Raw genomic sequence first — 19,531 nt, forward strand, 5'->3', positions numbered from 1 at the left:
TTATGTTTATTTTACTTTATGATTCTAAAATTATAGTAAGGTTAGTATATTTTGATGATATTTTTATGGTTTATATACTATCAATGGATATATTCCATTTACATCTCTTAGAAATGATAACCAAATAGTGGCTGCCATTTCAGGTTAATTAAGGTAATTTTTAATTTGTCTGTGGACTTTGTCTCAATTGAGCCCACATTGCAGGGAAAGCTCTTCTCTCTATGCCTGTACTTATTCGTGTGCTCAGGCCCCTGAGCACATCTGCAGTGAATCAAGTGTTAGATTTGTGTAGCCATTATTCTATTTCCTCTTGTTGACAATAATGTGGTGTCTGGAAGCTTGCGAATGCCTAAACTAACTCCCAAATTTGTACATTGTCAGGAGTTGAAATTTCAATATCAACAACCCTCTTTATTTTTATTTTTTTTTTATTTTTTATTTTTTTGGTGGTACGTGGGCCTCTCACTGCTGTGGCCTCTCCCTTTGTGGAAGCGCAGGCTCCGCGGCCATGGCTCACGGGCCCAGCCGCTCCACGGCATGTGGGATCTTCCCGGACCGGGGCACGAACCCGTGTCCCCTGCATCCGCAGGCGGATTCTCAACCACTGCGCCACCAGGGAAGCCCAACAACCCTCTTTAAAAGAGACTCTCATAGTAGATAATGTGGACCCTTGTATACAGTGTTTTAGGAAAATGAGGGATTAAAGAGTAAAAGAATATAAAGTGGGGAGGAAACTCTCCATAACACTAGTTGTACCAAAAGAATAAAACCAGTCACCCCTTCTCTTTATCCAACAGACAACTGGGGGAAGGAATGTTCTGTGTGTGCTAACGGAATCCCTGGGCCACACAAAAGTATGCGTTACAAATGGCGCCAGGCCTCGGCGGCAGCTAATGTGCACAAACCGCGAAGGCCTGTTTCATGAGTAAATAAACATTTGCAGGCTCTTCTGTGGATGGGAACAGTAATTTATTTGAAAGAAAACAATTTGACTTTCTACCTTTAGCAACGGGTTTTGTCAAGTAAAGCTCAAACAAACATTTTGCAAGATCTTTTTTTGCCCGTGTTACTGGAGTTGGGATGATGTGAAAAAAAAAATGCTGTCAGCAAACCAGGCAAGTTTATTGCAGGAGAGGAAAAGACCATTCAAAACGGGGAAATAGAATCTTATGATTTTCAAACAAACATGGATCAAACTGTCTACAAAAAATGAAAAGATCTTGGTAGCTACAAAGGTCTTTGTCCATTCGGTGGCTTGTCTTACCCTGATTTTGATACAGAGAAGCTGCAAATAATCATGTAGTTGAATACCTCCATCTTTTCTTTTACGACTTGTGCTTTTCACATATTGCTAAAAAAATTCTTTCCTACCAGAACATCATAAAGATATTCTCTTACATTTTTTCTAAATGTATAAAGGATTGTTTTTCAACAGAGTGACTTGGGAAAATGAAATAGGCACCTGGACAGTCCAGGCTAAAAAGTCACTTTATGCAATATACGAACAGCTGAAGGTATCAGTTTGTTCTAACTTAAAGTATCAAAAATAAATCTCAATCTCCCATTTGATTTTCAAAGAGTAGTTCTGCCAAAGTTCATGAAAAAGGGCCTCCCCCCCCTTTTTTTTAAGACCATGCACCTAATTAATAATTTTCTTCCTTAAGGTATCTGAGTCTTCACCTTGGTGATGTGTGAATACAATTAAATCTCCTTATGGAAATTGCTCGAGAAAAAAAGAAAATTCCAAACTACATCATTATGGCTACTTACGTGTTATCCTATAGGAAAACTTGAATCCCAAGTCCGTGGTGTGTGCATTTGAGTAGAAGTTAAGCAGCACTGGACCAGAGGTGGTGACAGGGGACAGGCTCTCATCCCCACACACGGTCGCCAAAGGCGTGGAAGATAAGCTGTAACCCCTGACAATGTGCACACCGTCGTTGACACAGCTTCCTGTTACGGTGGAGCGAGCTGGACAGGGCACGGAACAACCAGAAGCAACGTAAGAAATAATCAGAAGCAACATAAACGATCACACGGAAATGTGAGGACGATTCACGCAATTTACACAGAAATGAAAATGAGACTCAACAGCCATTTTAGTGAGTCGCCATTTAACTCGGTTTCCTGATGAACAACCCTCACCCTGGTTACAAAACAAGCACAGGGGTGAGGAAACAGGGAGAACTTCACAACAGTTGAATCCTACTTTGAAACAATCCAGAATTTTCTTCCCTATAAAATGACTCCTTTAATTCAATGATTATAAATTGGGGACAATTTTGCCTCCCAGGGACACTTGGCGGCACCTGAAGACATTTTTTCGCCGTCATGGTGGGGCGTGCCACTGACACGGAGTGGGCAGAGGCTGCTGAACGGGCTATAAAGCTCAGGGCTGCCCCAGGCCCCCTGCCCTGCACCACAGCAAGAACGACCCAGCCCCAAACGCCAAAGTGCTGCTCGTGAGAGACCCTGCATTTAACAGTGACACTTACACACAGACAAAGGACTCCTACCACAGAGACGTCATTAAAATCTCCTTAATGTTAATTAAACAAATGTTACAAATATTCACACAAACAATATTAGCTTAAGAGTTTAGTGATTGTAAAATATATATAAAATATATATATGTTTTCTAATTATAAAACAGGTATATACCCCAATCCATTCTAAAGAGAAATACAAAACAGAATAAATGAAAAATTTTAAAAACTTTTTTTTTTGGTGATGGGATGTTTTTTATTTGCATATTTTGGGGTTTTGTTTTGTTTTTTTTTAATTTACAATATTGTGTTAGTTTCAGGTGTACAGAAAAGCAATTCATATATCTATTCTTTTTCAGATTCTTTTCCCATATAGGTTATTACAGAATACTGAGCAGAGTTTCCTGTGCTATACAGTAGGTCTTTGTTGGTTATCTATTTTAAATATAGTTAAAAAGACTTTTATTACTACAATGTATCCAAGTCATTTTTATGGGTGAATTATATGGTTAAAAAATTAGTTGGAGACTTCTCTGGTGGCACAGTGGTTAAGAATCTGCCTGCTAATGCAGGAGACACAGGTTTGATCCTTGGTCTGGGAAGATCCCACATGAGCCGAGCAACTAAGCCCGTGTGCCACAACTACTGAGCCTGCGTTCTAGAGCCCTCAAGCCACAACTACTGAAGCCTGTGTGCCCTAGGGCCCACGTGCTGCAGCTACTGAGCCCACGTGCCTAGAGCCCATGCTCCGCAACAAGAGAAGTGACCGCAGTGAGAAGCCCGTGCACCGCAACGAAGAGTAGCCCCCGCTCGCCACAACTAGAGAAAGCCAGCGCGCAGCAACAAAGACCCAACGCAGCCAAAACAAAACAAAACAAAACAAAAACACTGATTGGGATCATCCTGCACATGATCTTTTGTAACCTAATTTTTATTAACATGAAATAACATAACATCATGCATTTAATATGATTAAATATCTTTTAAAACACTGAATTTAATGCATCTATCAAATTCTAATATATAGATGTGCCATACTAGGTTCAATTCATCCCCTACAGATTAATAATTCTATCTTTTCTAGCTTTTGTGATTAAAAATACTGTTGAAACAAACGTTTTTATATATAAATATTTGCAGAAGTTTCTCATTATTTCATTAGAATACATTTTTAGAAGTTGAGTTACTGGTACTAAGGTAAAATTCTTTTTCAGATTTATCAAACAGTCCTTTGGAAAAGTGTTACCAATTCACAGTTCCACAGAACTTTAGGCATTTGACATTTCCCCCATTTCTACGTTTTCATCCCCACGTAGAGAAACCTTGTACCCATTCACAGTCACGCCCCATCCTCCCCCTTTACTTTCTCCCAAACCTAGGCAACCACTAACCTACTTTCAGTCTTTGTGGATTTGTCTACTCTGGACATCTCACGTAAACAGACTCATATATATATATATAATATATAATATTCAGCCCTTTGTGACTGGCTGCTTTTACTTAACATAATGTTTTTGAGGGTCATCCATGTTATAGCATGTGTCAGCACTTCATTCCTTCCAAGCTCAATAGTATTCCATTGTATGGATAGACCACGTTTTTGTTTATCCATTTTGTAGTTGATGGACATTTGTTTTGTTTCTACCTCTTGGCTATTATAAATAACACTGCTATAGATATTCATGTACAAGGTTTTGTATGGATACGTGTTTTCAATCTCTTGGGTAAATAAGTAGGAGTAGAATTGCAGACTGATATAGTAACCCTACGTTTAACGTTTTGAGGACCTATCAGCCTGTTTTCCAAAGAGGCTGCACCATTCTGCCACCACAACAGCAATTAGAACCAGCATGAGGGTTCTAATTTCCCACATCCTCACCAACACTTGTTATTGTCTAACTTAGCCATACCATTGAGTATGAAATGGTAGTACATTGTGGTTTTGATTTGCATGTCTCTATGAGTAACGATGTTGAACATCTTTTCATGTGCTTATTGGCCATTTATATATCTTGGAAGATATATCTGTTCAGATCCTTTGCCATTTAAAAAACATTTAGTTAGGCCACACTGTGTGCCTTGCTCAATCTTAGTTCCCCAACAAGGGATTGAACCCAGACCCTCAGCAGTGAAAGCGAGGAGTCCTAACCACTGGACCACCAGGGAATTTCCTCCTTTGCCATGTTTAAACTGGGATATATGTTTCTTAATGTTGAGTTCTAAGAGTTCTTTTCTATTCTAGATACTAGAATGGTCGTAAGTTTTTATTTCTCTTGGGTAAATACCTGGGAGTAGAATTGCTGGGTCATAAATAAGGTATGTATTTAATTCTATAAGAAACTGCCAGTCAAATTCTTCCAAGTGGTTATATCAGTACCTATTCTCATGAGGAATGTATGAAACTTCCAGTTGCTCTGCATGCTTGTCAACATTTGATATTGTCAGTCTTTTTCATTTTAGCCATTCTGTTGTGTATGAAATGGTACCTCATTGTGATATTTAATTTACATTGTTCTGATGGCTAATGATATAGAATATTTTTTATGTTCTCATTGACAAAAACAACAGAAAACACTTTTAACTATCTAGATGATAACTTGAACGTGTACCTAACACCTACACACACACACACACACACACACACACACACATACACGCACTTTACCTACTTAAAATTCCCCATTGGAACTGCCCAAAACTACATTACAATCTCTTATATAAGCACATACTATGACATAATGGACTTTAAAATCAGACCACCTGTTTGCTGTCAGAATGTTCTTATAAATTAAAGAAACTATGGTATACATTTACTTTATAATTTCAAGTCCCCTGGCCATAGATCTTGGTTCGAGGGTGGGCACGTGACCTAGGCCAATCCATTTAGAGTAAATTTCAGGTAAACTGTTTGGAATCTGGAATAGACAGTAGTGTGCTGGTAAAGAGAACAACCAGCTCTCGAGGGAAAGAGGAACACCCTCATTTGTAGCATTTGCTAATTTCTGTGGTAGAAATACTCCCACTATAGCCAACGTCAAGTTACCAACGCGAGGTCATTAAATGCAGAATTTGGACCAGAGGAGCACGACTGACTCTTGCAAGATGGTACAAGCCAACTCCAGCATGCCAATGGATACACATCCTCTCTCTTCCGAGACATGCATGAGGGGTATGCAAGCCCCACTGTGAGGGCAGCTACCCTACAGCCAAGACAGAAGCCAGCTTTAGGGTGACACTCACACTGGAGGAGCACAGAGTGAGAACAGAAAAAGTAAAACGTTTGATGACAAAATGAAAATGCTAGATTAAGCGGATATGAGGGACCACCAACTTTGAGGCTGTCCAGAAGGAAAGCCAATAAATTGCCCTTTTATGTTTAAACCAGGTTGAATTAAGTTTCCTGTTAATTGTGCCATAAAAATTCCTAATTGATATAGTAAGGATTATCCTAATCATAATCATGGTTGCAATTATTCTTTATGGAGCCCCACCGTCCTGAGCACTGTTGACAGATTGATTGATTACTCCGAGGTAGGACCTCAGACCCCATCCAGGCCGATCAGATGTGTTCAAACTGTAACTGAGTAAGAAGGAGTCAACAGTGGGAGCCAGACATGTGCAACTTGGAAAGCAGCAGCAGCAGCGGCGGCCTCCTGACTGCGGTAGGAAGCCAGGCCGTAACGGGAGGAAATGAAGCTGTTGTGCAGAAAGAGAGGGCGAAAGCCAGAGCATTTTGAAGGATTCATGTTCTGGAAGCCCATTAGTCCCCTTCTTATTTTTAAACCTTCCTTTGACGAGATGAGATAACCCAGTATCCTTTCTATAAACTCTACATCTAAGCAAACTTGAAGATAATCTACTGCTTTTAACGGAAAGAATCTTGATGTATGCGTTTTTAATATATTTGTACATTAAAAGACCCCTCCTCTTTTAATTGTATTATCTTAAAGAAAATTGATACTTTTTATCAGAAAATATCTATGCAATTTAAATTTTAAGTCATTTTAGGAACACATTTGGCATTTTAGCTATGTTTGTATACAACCTGAAGAAATTTTGAGGTACCGATTCAAGGTATGTTTATTAAAGTAAGCCCAAAGGATTCCTTCATTTTGAAAATCCTGGAATAGAAATGCTTCTAATTGGGAATAAATCTACAAGTTAAAAATGTTAAAGACTTAACTTTAATGACCTTACCATGTAATAAGAAACAATATGATGTTGGAAAAACAGGACAAAAAAGAAATACATTAAACTCAGATTCACAGTTTGAATACTGCCAAATTGTGTACCTTAATTATTGCCTTAGAATTTTTCTTGTTCCAAGAGGTCCACTGGAATTTAAACCATTCAGAGGAGGTGAATGTGAGAATGAAAAAATAGTATGAATTAGCTATAAAAATATCTTTAGCCAGCAACAATACATTAAGTTGTAAAAGCAAAATCACAGAATGAAAGGAAATATTGCTGATGCTAGATTAAAATCTCAGTTCTACTTTGGTCGAACGACCTGCTATGAAGATATCCTTTAAGTACTAAAGAGTTAGTTTTTTAACTCTTTGATGATATAGACTATCACAGTGGTGGTTGTCTTAGAAAATTATGGAAAGGCTGTGAAATGTAAGGTAAAGTATGTCATATACTTGCTACTGTTTCAAAAAAATTAAAGGAACTAATTTAATTACAGAAAAATCAGTCGTGAAATAGCAGTTGTATATCTATACTGAGACATAGCCAAAATTCACTAGTTGTTTATAAAAGGTCTGTATCAACAATAAGAAGCAGAGGAAGCTGAGAGGGTATTTTCATTTTTTTGTAGATGGCAATATATTATCAGATAACTAAGCAAAGCGTTCAAGACAATCTGTTCATTTTTAAAGCCTGACTCAGTAAATTGTGAAAGTTGTGATATTTGGCAAGTTGCTTAATGATTAAAACATTCTCGTGTCATTTCCAGTAGTAATTTCTTTAAGGTGGGATGCTCTTCCAAATGTTATCCACAAGAAATCAAACATTACATAATATCAGAATTTGTGAAGTTACCTAAAGTCTAAGAATATCAAGGATTAGCATAAACAAGGTACTACACAAGAAAATGAGATATAAATATGTCAGCAGGCATCAAATAATTCACACACACACACATCTTTTTCTCAAGCTGTACACATCACCTCACTGCATTAGATCAAAGATATCAGTCTGATTCTTCAGTGAGAAGACACTTGGTGACAAAACCACAGGCATAAGAAAATAATGATCGTAAACACGTTTCCATAATCATAGGGGAACCAACTGTGATATCTTATTTACAATCAAAATAGACACAAAATTCTCAAGTAGAATATAATTAAATGCAGCTAGGATGAGTTGCGTTTAATTAGGGCGAGAAAAGAACTTAGTCAAGGTTTAAAAAAAGTTCTTCAAGAAGCAAGATGTATTATCATAGTTGAGTTTATGGCCGGGAGGTAGCATTCAATCAGACACGTGAGAACCCGTCAGGAAGAGCGGTACCCTGAAATTGAATGATACTTTCTCCACGGACGTCATGGGACAAGCGGCTACAGTCATTCTTAATCCTATCTTCAGTAAATGATTTGAAGAATATTTACTATTGAAATCTCAGAGGTATAAACTAATCCTCCATGATCTGTTTTTATGACTATTTGCCATCCTCCTGAAAAACTGTAAGACACATTTATTCTTTTAAATGGGTAAGGTTCTATCCGACATAGTGAAAAATAATTTTTATCACATTATTCACATATCTTCATTACAGAGAGCAATGTTCGATTCTGGATTTCATCATGATTCCAATAACTTGGAGAGAATTGAACAGGAAGCCAAGGATAAGCAATTCAGCAAATAATGTAAACCTGTGGAATTTAGATTCTGACTGCACTTTTCCTTCAGAGTCATAGAGAGGTAAAGATGCCAGAGGACTAGAAATAGTGGGAAATCCTTTTGGTTGAAATATTTTAATATTGCAGATACGATAAAGTCCTTTCAGTAAAATAGCAAAGGGTTCCGGGGAGAGGGATGTGAATTGGGGGGCAGTTCTGAGTCGCTTGGAGACTGGACTCCCCAGTAGAGGATGATTTCCTGGGAGGGAGAAGCAGGTGCTCCTACAGAACTAAGCTCCGCAGAGTGTGAAAGCCAAGGTCTTGTATTATGACAGGCAAGCAAGGAATCTCACACAGCTGAATCGTCTCCTCTGGGGCTTCGCCAATTTGAATATCAATAAGAATATTTGAATATTCTTCAATATCAATAAGAACTATTTCAAAAGAACCACTGCCCAGGGCTTTCTAAAATCATGGATTGCAAAATGGGCCTACTACTGATTTCTTGAGAAACAATTGAGGAAGCAAAGAAAAGAAATGGTAAGTAGCTGAATAATGCCACTTAAAAACAAAACTTAGATTAAATGGAGAGGAAATGTGAACTAAGATTGACAAAACTCAGTTATCATGTTTCTTGGTGGGAAAAAAGGGCAAAAGGAAAAAATAATCTAAAACTAAATTTTCTTCCTTTTTTCTTTTTAGCTTTATATTAGGCGTACCCTGTAAACCAGGACTTCTAAGTTAACGAAGGAGAATTCAGGCAAATATTACGTAGGACTTGCCATGCGGTTGCTCTGGAAATCTAGCCCTATTCCTCTCGGGGCCTTTGAGGCCATCTCTAGAGGACAGTAAACAAAATGCATTTGCATTGGTTCTCGCCCATTTTCTGTGCCAAGGGACTACTCTCTATCCAGTTCTTATCAAGAGATACTCTGGATCTGAGAAAAACTGAGTTTAGAATTCGCCTAGATGTAGGATTTTTTTAGTTAAGAATTCTAAACCCCTCATTATCATCAGGGAGAATCAATGTTATTACCCAAATTTTTTTAAATAAATTTATTTATTTTGGGCTGTATTGGGTCTTTGTTGCTGGGCGCGGGCTTTCTCTAGTTGCGGCGAGCGGGGGCTACTCTTCGTTGAGGTGCGTGGACTTCTCATTGCGGTGGCTTCTCTTGTTGCGGAGCAAGGGCTCTAGGCACGTGGGCTCAGTAGTTGTGGCACACAGGGCCTATAGCACAGGCTCAGTTGCTGTGGCACACGGGCTTAGTTGCTCCGCGGCATGTGGGATCTTCCCGGACCAAGGCTCGAACCCGTGTCCCCTGCATCGGCAGGCAGATTATTAACCCCTGTGCCACCAGAGAAGCCCCATTACCCAATTTTAATGATAGAAAAATCAAGGCACAGAAGGCACTGGCTTGTCTTAGGTTACCTCATCTGTTAAGTGTTTTCTTTATCTATAAAGTAAAAAAAAAAAAAAAAAAAAAAAAAAAAGACCTATAATCCTCCCAGTAACTTGGAGGCATCTACTTGGCCACATGAATAATGAAAACAGAAAAATATACTTTTAGATTGTTCAATATTTGGGAAAATAAAATGAGTATTTATTTGATGACATCTGATTCCAAAATAAGTACACTGGAAACACTGATGGTTTCTCACTCATGCTTTCTGGTTATATTTTGTCTATTTTTGCCATTTTGTTTTTGACCAAAGTAACATTTTGAATTTGTCAAATCTCTGTTTTATTTCACAACTTTGGAAGATGCTGTTAAGAATACCATGAGGCATTTTAGTCTTGAGGTAACTTGAAAAAGTCTTGTAAACGCTCAAATGGAATTTTCTTCTATGACTTTTGATTTCCCTGAAATTTTTAGAGTTCAGTAGGGATTATATAGGAAACACATGTCTGTATTTCATAGAATGCCTAGCATTGGAAATGCAATAATAAGGAGAAAGAGAAACTTAGGCCAACATAAAATACCATAACATAATTTCAGAGCAACTTATTGAGTGGAAAGTAGGTCACTGAACCTTTGTAACGTCCCTGCAGGAAGAGCACCGGTATGTGTGTAGGTCAATAACCAATAAAGTAGCCTGAATAGTAAAACCTCTCTTAACCAATTGTCAGTGTTTAGTAAACACAGAGCATGGACAAGTGTGTTTCCCTCTAGTATTCTGTAGCCTGGAATACTCCACCTTCTTGATAAATCCACCTTTTGTGCCAATGGCCCACCACAAAAAGCAGATCCAGAACTTTTTTATCTCCACCCAGGTCAACGCAGGGTCTGCTGGCCCCTTGGGCTCAGAAATACTTAGTCATTTGGACAGAATCTCTCAGAAACAGGTCTGTGGCCTATGGCAGCTAGGAAGACCAATGCTCCTGCAGACAGGCTGTGATTTTTCTGGAGAGCAACTCTCACTCAGTTTTATCACAATACACTGCACAGGAATTCCTCAGGCTCACTTAAGGGGGGGAAGGTGATTTTGAACCTGCTGACGGTATTCCATGAACATCGGCACTAATATGATTAGTGATGAGAATCTAACCACAAAATAAATCTGATTAATGTTGCCCTTTTTAGGAATCATCATGATTCATTTAATCTAAGCCAGAAATTACTCACTTAGCAGTTTGAAAACGCTGAGTACATGTAACACTGGAAATGTCACAAGATATTATCATAAGGATATTATCTTATAAAAAGATGAGTCTCTTCAACTGGGTGAGAACAAGCAAATCCATTGGTAAAAAGAAATCACTTAATCTGGCAAAACCAAATATCTGTTCACAGCCGACTGGCGTTAAAGGGCGCGTCTGGAGATCCCGATCGGTGGCAGCAAAAATAACAAAACAATGGCTCACAAGGTATGTTTCTAACAGGCATGATCTGACTTTCACAACTACTATTTTATATCAGTATTTTGGTAAAAATTATAGTGATTACCAGAAACATTAAGTAATTTGTACAAAGTCATGTGACTAGTGAGTGGCCAATCTGGCATTGAGACCCGTCCTAGAATACCACGCGTGCCCTACCCCACCCCAGGCCCGGCAGTCTAGAGTATGCTCGCCCCTTTACCCCACCTGTCAACTAAACTCAGGGAGCTGCTGTGCGGTGTCAGGATGGGTTCCCTTCTAATAATACATGTACCATTGGTATAGGCAGTGCTTTCTGTGGCTACATCATATAGTACATTTACCAGCATCTCCTTTTTCAGTCTAAATAATATTGGCATATGATATTCTTGTGTTTATGTAATTTAGTGAGGACAAATGCACATATAAATGCACAATCCAAACCACATGCTTTTCCCCTGTTATTAAGATAACTTTTTCACTCAATATCGAAAAACAAACACCCCAATCAAAAAATGGGAAGAAGATCTAAACAGAGATTTCCCCAACGAAGACATACAAATGGCCAATAGGCACTTGAAAAAATGCTCAACATGGATAATTACTGGAGAAATGTGATTCAAAACCACCATGAGGTATCACCTCACATTGGTCAGAGTGGCCATCATCAAAAAGTCTACAGATAATAACGTTTGAGAGGGTGTCGAGAACAGGGAAGCCTCCTGCACTGTTGGTGGCAATGTAAATTGGTGCAGCCACTGTGGAGAACAGTGTGGAGGTTCCTCAAAAAACTAAAAATGGAGCCACCATGTGATCCAGCAATCCCACTCCTGGGCACATAGCTCCTGGAGAAAACCATAATTTGAAAAGACACATGCACCCCAATGTTCACTGCAGCACTATTTACAACAATCAAGACATGGAAGCACCCTATATGTCCACTGACAGATGAATGAGTAAAGAAGATGTGAGATATACACACACACACACACACACACACACACACACACACACACACACTGAAATATTACTCAGCCATAAAGAAAGAATGAAATAATGCCATTTGCAGCAATATGGATGGACCTAGAGACTGTCATACTAAGTGAAGTAAGTCAGACAGAGAAAGACAAATATCATATGACAGCGCTTATATGTGGAATCTAAAAATTAACACAAATGAACTTATTTACAAAACAGACATAGACTCAGAGACAGAGAAAGCAAACAAACTTAGGGTTACCAAAAGGGAAAAGTGGGGAGAGGGATAAATTAGGAGTTTGGGAGTCACATATACTCACTACTCTATATAAAACAGACAACCAACAGGGACCTACTGTATAGCACGGGGAACTCTACTCAGTATTTTGTAATAACCTAAAAGGGAAAAGAATCTGAAAAAGAATATATATATGTACGTATAACTGAATCACTTTGCTGCACACCTGAAACAAACACAACTTTGTAAACCAACTATACTTCAATAAAAATTAAAATTAAAAAAAAATAAATAAAATAACATTCCCTTAATTATAAGATAATAGAAAAGATATAAAGAAGAAAATAAATATCACCTATAAATCTATGACACAGTAGTAACAACTCTTTAAGTACTAGTTAATAGTCTTACAGATTTTATTCGCAAAAATCAGATCTCTCATATAAACTGTTTTACCTTCCCTTAATACTTTATACGTCACGAATGCCTGTTAACACTGCTGGGATTCGGTGTTAGCAAAAATGCTGAGGAGATTCTATTTTACCTCACAGTCCGTTCGTACAGTGACATACATCAATTTACACCTGGCATTTTCCAGCAAACGCATACCAAAATCTACAACGTGTAGCAATGTAGGAAAAGGAGCTCACAGAAAATGGATCCAGTGACAGAGACTGTGTATAATTTCTCAACCTATGAGTACTGATGTGTCACTGCTATTTTTATGAAACATAAGTTTCCTGGATGCTGAATACTGTAGAACGCTTTGCTAAGTTTACCTTTTCACTGCCATGGGAGACCCAGCCAAACGGAAAGAAATTCTGGCTGGGCAGCTGAGGCTTGGCAAACGTGCAGATTAATTGTAACTGAGAAATGGAAAGTTCATTTGTGAAGAGTGTGAAAATGACCGGGTGGGGCTTCCCTGGTGGCGCAGTGGTTGAGAGTCCGCCTGCCGATGCCGGGGACGCGGGTTCGTGCCCCGGTCCGGGAAGATCCCACGTGCCGCGGAGCGGCTGGGCCCGTGGGCCGTGGCCGCTGGGCCTGCGCGTCCGGAGCCTGTGCTCCGCAACGGGAGAGGCCGCGACAGTGAGAGGCCCGTGTACCGCAAAAAAAAAAAAAAAAAAAAAAAAAAAAAAATGACTGGGTGGTGGGAGATGCCCATCCACTTGAGGGGAACTTTTCTCGCCATATGATGCCACCTGGGTGAGCGTCAAGCTGTGTCCAGTGCCGTCAGAGCCCAGCCCAGACCCGCAGCTGCACTGTCCCCTCTTCCCCAAGAGGCAGGGAGTGAGGCAGAGGGGCACTGTGGTTAGGGACTTCCCAGTCCCTGTGGCACTGACGAAGATGAAGATGAAAAAGAAGGCGGGAGAGTATCCCACAGTCATATTTAATGAAAGTAGAACACAAATATTTATTAATTTTATTAATTAATTCAGTCAACATTATGGAACACCTACTTTGACTCAGAAGTGAAGTTTCTCTTGCTAGTTTATAGTGTGTGTGTGAGACTGTGTGAAGGCACCTGTACATGTGTAGAATAAACACAAATGAATTAATAAGAAACTATGATTAACATGTCATCGATTTCAGACTTTTCTTTAGGCCGTTTACGTGATGCTTATGTTCTTAAAGCTCTTGCATTGTTTTTTAACCTCTGGATGGAATGTATAGGATAATACTTGTGTTCTTAAAATATTGGATGGAGTTGGTTGTGTTTTTTTTTTTTTTGCGGTACGCGGGCCTCTCGCTGTTGTGGCCTCTCCTGTTGCGGAGCACAGGCTCCGGACGCGCAGGCGCAGCGGCCACGGCTCACGGGCCCAGCCGCTCCGCGGCACGTGGGATCCTCCCGGACCGGGGCACGAACCCGCGTCCCCCGCGTCGGCAGGCGGACTCCCAACCACGGCGCCACCAGGGAAGCCCCTGGATGGAGTCTTAATCACGTTTACATCAACTCCACTCTGTAACATTTTTAATATTTCCCTCAAATGGTGACGTTTAGACAATCTTTGCCTCTGCTTATCACTCATTCATGTATTAAGAGCCCACTGTAATTTAGATAAGAACAAACTTACCTTCCAGATGGAAAGACACGAAAGTCAAGAGGACCACGGACAGAGGACTGGCCTCTATGATGTAGGTGCAGTTCATGTTGTTGTCATATCGCTTTGGGTAGTTTGGAGAAACAATGTAACCTGAAGGATTAGTGAAATTCCTTCCACATCCTAAATGGGAAGAAAAAGCCATTACCAGAACATTTGTTCTCCCAGACAGCACCTCTTTATCGGTGAGGGAAAGCCTCAACTTTCCTCAGCTCTCTAGAAAGAAACATATTCTCTGAGTTACTCCAAATGGAGGTAACAATAACTAAAAGAATGGAGCTCTGATTTTAAAATAAATATGCACAATCAGAGTATTATATATTTTTTAGAAAAATGATGCAGAGTTTTGGGCTAAGTAGAAATTTTACCACAAATCCCTTGCAAATCACATAATTTTAAGATATTAAAGGCAGAATAACTTAGCAAAGATTGAAGAGGATTCATGTAGCTAAAGAAATAAAACTAATGAAAAGTGATCTGTACCAGATCACTACGCTTGTTTTAAAATATCTTATTATATTATAGAAAAATATGTTCTTTTCATTACCACTGTAATATGGCTATAAAAATAATACCTGCTTTATAAAAATGGTTGAATTTACTAATCCCAACTCGTCTCACGATTCCCAGGTGTGAGACATGAAGAGAACTACGTTTTAACCACTAAAATGACATTTGTTTTTATCTAACCACTAACTAGTTAATCCACACACTCCCTATCACACAGATAGAAAATATCAGTATCCTTTTCAACTGATATTAAAACACACACATACACAGACACAACGAACCAAGTGAAGACCTAAAATTAGGTCTACGGTGGTCTTTTCTTACTGCCTTCACACCACCCTCTTATTCACGTCTGAAATACCTGTTCACTGCATTATTTCCTGATTCCTTTCGTCAAACTTTTTTCCTAAACAGTGGCCTGCGAAGAGCTGCTCCTTGACTTAATTCAGCCAACAAGCACACACACCACTGTGTCTCAGACTCGAAAACTACACGCCCCGCTCTTCTACCTGGAGAGTAGCTGTCAGAGAAGGAGCGGGAACCTGAAGAAAGCGGCCCCCAAGGCTGGCTGAGCCCGAGCATCATCTGGGGGAGAAGCTAACGCGCGGACGCCCCGCGCCAGGGAAGCTCTGCATCCCGCTAGGCCTGGGGGGAAGCCCGTGTTTTTACAGCCCCGGGCGAGTTCCATGCCCGCAGGCAGTGCGCTTCACACCCGGCCGGCTGACTGTCTACGGATGACGGCCTCCTGGGCTTCTGCCCAATTCCTGGCCCATGCGGATTTTAGGGTTAATTTCAGACATTAGCGACAGGCACTCAGGCCTTCTACGGCATTTCTCTACTGACCTACAGTTGCATTCAGTTCCATTCTTGCTGATTTGGAAGGAAGGGTGCACTCAGGATTAGGTGACCCCCCCCCCAGACTCTCCCCATGGACCTCCAGACCAGCCAACCCTGGAGCAGAGACCCCTTCTCCCCAAGCCTGCCTGTGGCAGCCACGCCCTTCCAAGGGCCCCTGGGTTTGCTTTTCAGCGCTACTTACGGCTAACGAAGGATGCAGAGAAGCCCTGAGCTGGGACCTCCTGCGACTGGAACACAGCAGTGAAGGCGTTTCTGGGCGTGATGACGGGACCCGGGGCCACGTCCCCGCAGCTCGAGGCTAACAGGGCCTGGTCGGCCTCCTGAGGGCCTGCCCACACCTAGCAAAGCCAGAAACATGACTCAGTGCTCCAGGATTTCCCTCGTCAGTGTTTAATTTGTGCTCAGGCTGGAAAATTATAGCACTCGGGTGTATACAGACTAAACATAATAGTAAATAAAACACACAAATCTGCAATATTTTCTTTTGAGAACATTTCTTTAGGCTGCTTTTTTATAGTATAGCCCATTCGTGAGTCTTGCAAGGAGACTGCTCATTTTTGTGTATCTAGGCAGTGATTTAAAAAAAAAAAAAAGACACTGAATCACTACCCAGTTTCCTCTTGCTTTTTCCTAGTTGACCTGATCTAGCTCAACTTGCTGTGTGCCGGGGGAAACAGAGCAGCATGTGTGCTACTGTGGGGTTTACCATTTGTCCTGGATGGCTGGCAAATTGTGGGTTGCAAGTAGAGAAGATTTACCAAGCAAGAAGCCCATGGGCAGAAAGAGGATATGAATTTCAGGTCTACATGTAATTGGCATGAATTGGGATAAATCATGGAAGACTTCCTGGGCCTGTTGAATTTTAAGGTTCATCTTGAAGAAAGGATGAGATTCAGTCCCTCTGCAATTCACTAAAGACTGGGTCACCAACTCCCAGGTAGACCCTGGCCACTTTAAAAGAAGCAAATGATGATATGCTCATTTGAGAAATCGTTGCTGGGGAATAAATTGCGAGGATCAAAATTCCAACTTTGATCAAACCAATCCTAGACCAGCCTAGGGAAGGATATTAATCACAGAATCATGTTTAAACGCAAATTCCAACCGTGAAAGGAGCTGCTGCGGGGCTGCTGAGTGTGTAGGAGGGGCTTTGCCTGACTTCGAGAGAGGCCTGAAGAAGCCCCAGGGGCAGGAAGGGGCAGGGCTAGTTCAAACAGAGGGAAAACTGAGTCAGGAGTGCGGCGGGGCTGCAGTCAGTGCAAAAGCCCCGCGGCATGTCAGGGGTCCGGGCCACATCCTGGACCGGGCAAGGGGCCTCCAGGAGGCTTGAAGCTCACAGCGGAGACGAGAAGGAAAAGAGAGGATGCTGGGAGATCAGCCAGGAGGTTGTGCAGCCGTTCAGGCAAGAGATCATGGTATCTACAGCGTTGAGGAAAATATTGGTATTAGGTAAGAAATGCACATTGTCGGGGAAGAAGGACTGTTAAGCTTGTTTAACCAGTGAGTCTCAACCGGGAGCAATTTTGCCCTTCCTGGGGGCATTTGGTGGTGTCTGAAAGTGTTTTCAATCGTCACGTGGTGTGGGCGTGGCGTGCAGTGGGTAGGAGGCGGGGGTGCTGCCGGGCGTCCTGTGATGCCCCTCCCCAAACCCCCAACTGAGACTTATCTAGCCCGGGAAGGCAAGAAGGTAACTGGGTTTGGATTAGGCTTAACTGTTCAACATTCCCTTCACATCAGATCACTCATTCTGAGCATATCACTCTCAGGACTATTCCTCAAACAACGCAATCACACAGCAAGCCGTTACAAACGTTTCTATCAGCTAACGAGCCCACGGGAAGAGGTGTCAGGAAACGCCAGTCCAGAGCACCATCAGCTCTCTGAAGTCGTATCATTTCAGCTGATTCTCAAACCCTGCGAATCCTGCTATTAATCGTCTTACTGAAGCCCGATTATATTTGCCATTTATGAGATATGGGAGGTGCCTGGGACTGGAGCTGCTGAGAACAAAAGCAAAGATATTCTGCCAAATCAAAAGATCAAAAAAAGGTCAGGAAAGAAGTGCACACGCCCTTATTTTCCCTAATATCCCCTTTATGTCCCCTGACCGCCTGCCTGTAACTATCCAGGGAAACAGTATACAGAAGTTTTCTAACCACATTCTGTTAAATTGTAAACATGACTTACTGAGAGAGAGATCTACATATGCTATTTTTACAAACGTCACTCAAGAGGTGAAGTGATAAGAGCTAAAACTTTTAGGAAAGAATCTCCAGTTCTTTAAGAAAGAACTTCAAGAGTTCTCACGGGCTTATACTCTTCTGAAGTCATTAATTATGGATCTGACATGTCTACCTTTTGGCTCAAGAGCACGGGTGTTATAATGATAATAATGGTATACCAGAGTTGTTAAATATTCATCGATACCTGTCAGTCAAGATCTCATTTCATTGGCTCTATGACCTAGAACTCATTTAAATGATGTTGGACCTACAAGACGTTACAAAACCGTCAAAAACTTTCTGACGTTTCGTAAGGTTTGTACAATTCAGCCTGGCTTCAGGTGATATTTTATCACTCAAGCAATTTAAAAAAAACATTTACTGAGTATCTGCAGATTCAGACGCAGTTGTAAGATACAGAGAAATCCCCTGTACCCATTTCCCAGATTCCTCCAGCAATGACAGCTTGTAAAACTGTAACACAACATCATAACCAGGACGCGGACTCGACACGGTCCACTCATCTTACTCAGTTTCCCAGGCTCACGGCTCACGCACGTGTGTGTGTGTATTTGGTTACATACAAGCTTATACCACCACGTTCAAAACACCAAGCAGCTCGAGCACCGAGGTTCCCTAGAGTTGCCCTTTTATAACCACACACGACTCATTCCCACACTCTAACCTCTGGTAGTCTGTCCTCCGTTTCTAAGCACTGTCATTTCAAAAATATTATGTAAATGGAACAATAGAGTATGTAACCTTTTGGCATTGGCTTTTTTCACTCGGTTTAATTCCCTGGTGATTTGTTCAGAACGTTAGCCTGTCAAAAGTTTGTTTATTTCTACCGAGGAGTTGTACTCCACAGAATGGAGGTACCAGAGTTCACTGACCTGTTCACCTGTTGAAGGACACGTGCACGGGTTCCGGTCTTTGTCTACTGCCCATAAAGCTGCTATGAACATGTGTGCACGGGTTTTTGTGCACACATAGTTTACAGGACTCTGGGATAAATGCCCGGGAGTATCCTTGCTGGATCTTATGGTAAGTGCACGTTTCGTTTTATAAGAAACTGCCAAACGATTTTTCAGAGTGGTGTGCCATTTTACGTCCCCACTGGCAATGAATAAGTGACATACGGCCTCGCTGCAAGCTTGGCAGGATGTGGCGTTGTCACTGTTTTTTATTCTGGGCGGTCTGATCGGTGTGTGGCAGTCATTGTGGTTTTAAGTCTCATTTTTCCTAATGGCTGGTGAGGTTGAACATCTTTTCGCAGGTTTATTCACCGCCCGAATATCCTCTTCGGTGAAATATCTGTTCACATCTTTTGCCCGTATTCTAATTGGACTCTGTATTTTGACTGTTGGGTGTTGAGAGTTCTGTCTATACTCTAGATAGCAGTCTGTTGTCAGGTAAGTGCTTTGGAAATCTTTTCTCCCAGTT

General features: G+C 41.0%; 1 protein-coding gene across 1 annotated transcript in view; it reads right to left on the reverse strand.

The window, feature by feature from the left end:
- The window catches only part of CUBN (cubilin), a 269,145-nt gene that overhangs the window by 51,226 nt on the left and 198,388 nt on the right, over positions 1-19,531 (reverse strand). The window contains exons 55-57 of the mRNA XM_059059248.2: positions 16,048-16,204; positions 14,472-14,621; positions 1,771-1,971 (exon numbers count right to left, since the gene is read on the reverse strand). Coding sequence (XP_058915231.1) covers positions 1,771-1,971; positions 14,472-14,621; positions 16,048-16,204 — 508 coding nt within the window. The remainder of the gene's footprint in view (positions 1-1,770; positions 1,972-14,471; positions 14,622-16,047; positions 16,205-19,531) is intronic.

The sequence above is a fragment of the Kogia breviceps genome, chromosome 3 (genome assembly GCF_026419965.1).
Source record: "Kogia breviceps isolate mKogBre1 chromosome 3, mKogBre1 haplotype 1, whole genome shotgun sequence".
NCBI lineage: Eukaryota > Metazoa > Chordata > Mammalia > Artiodactyla > Physeteridae > Kogia > Kogia breviceps.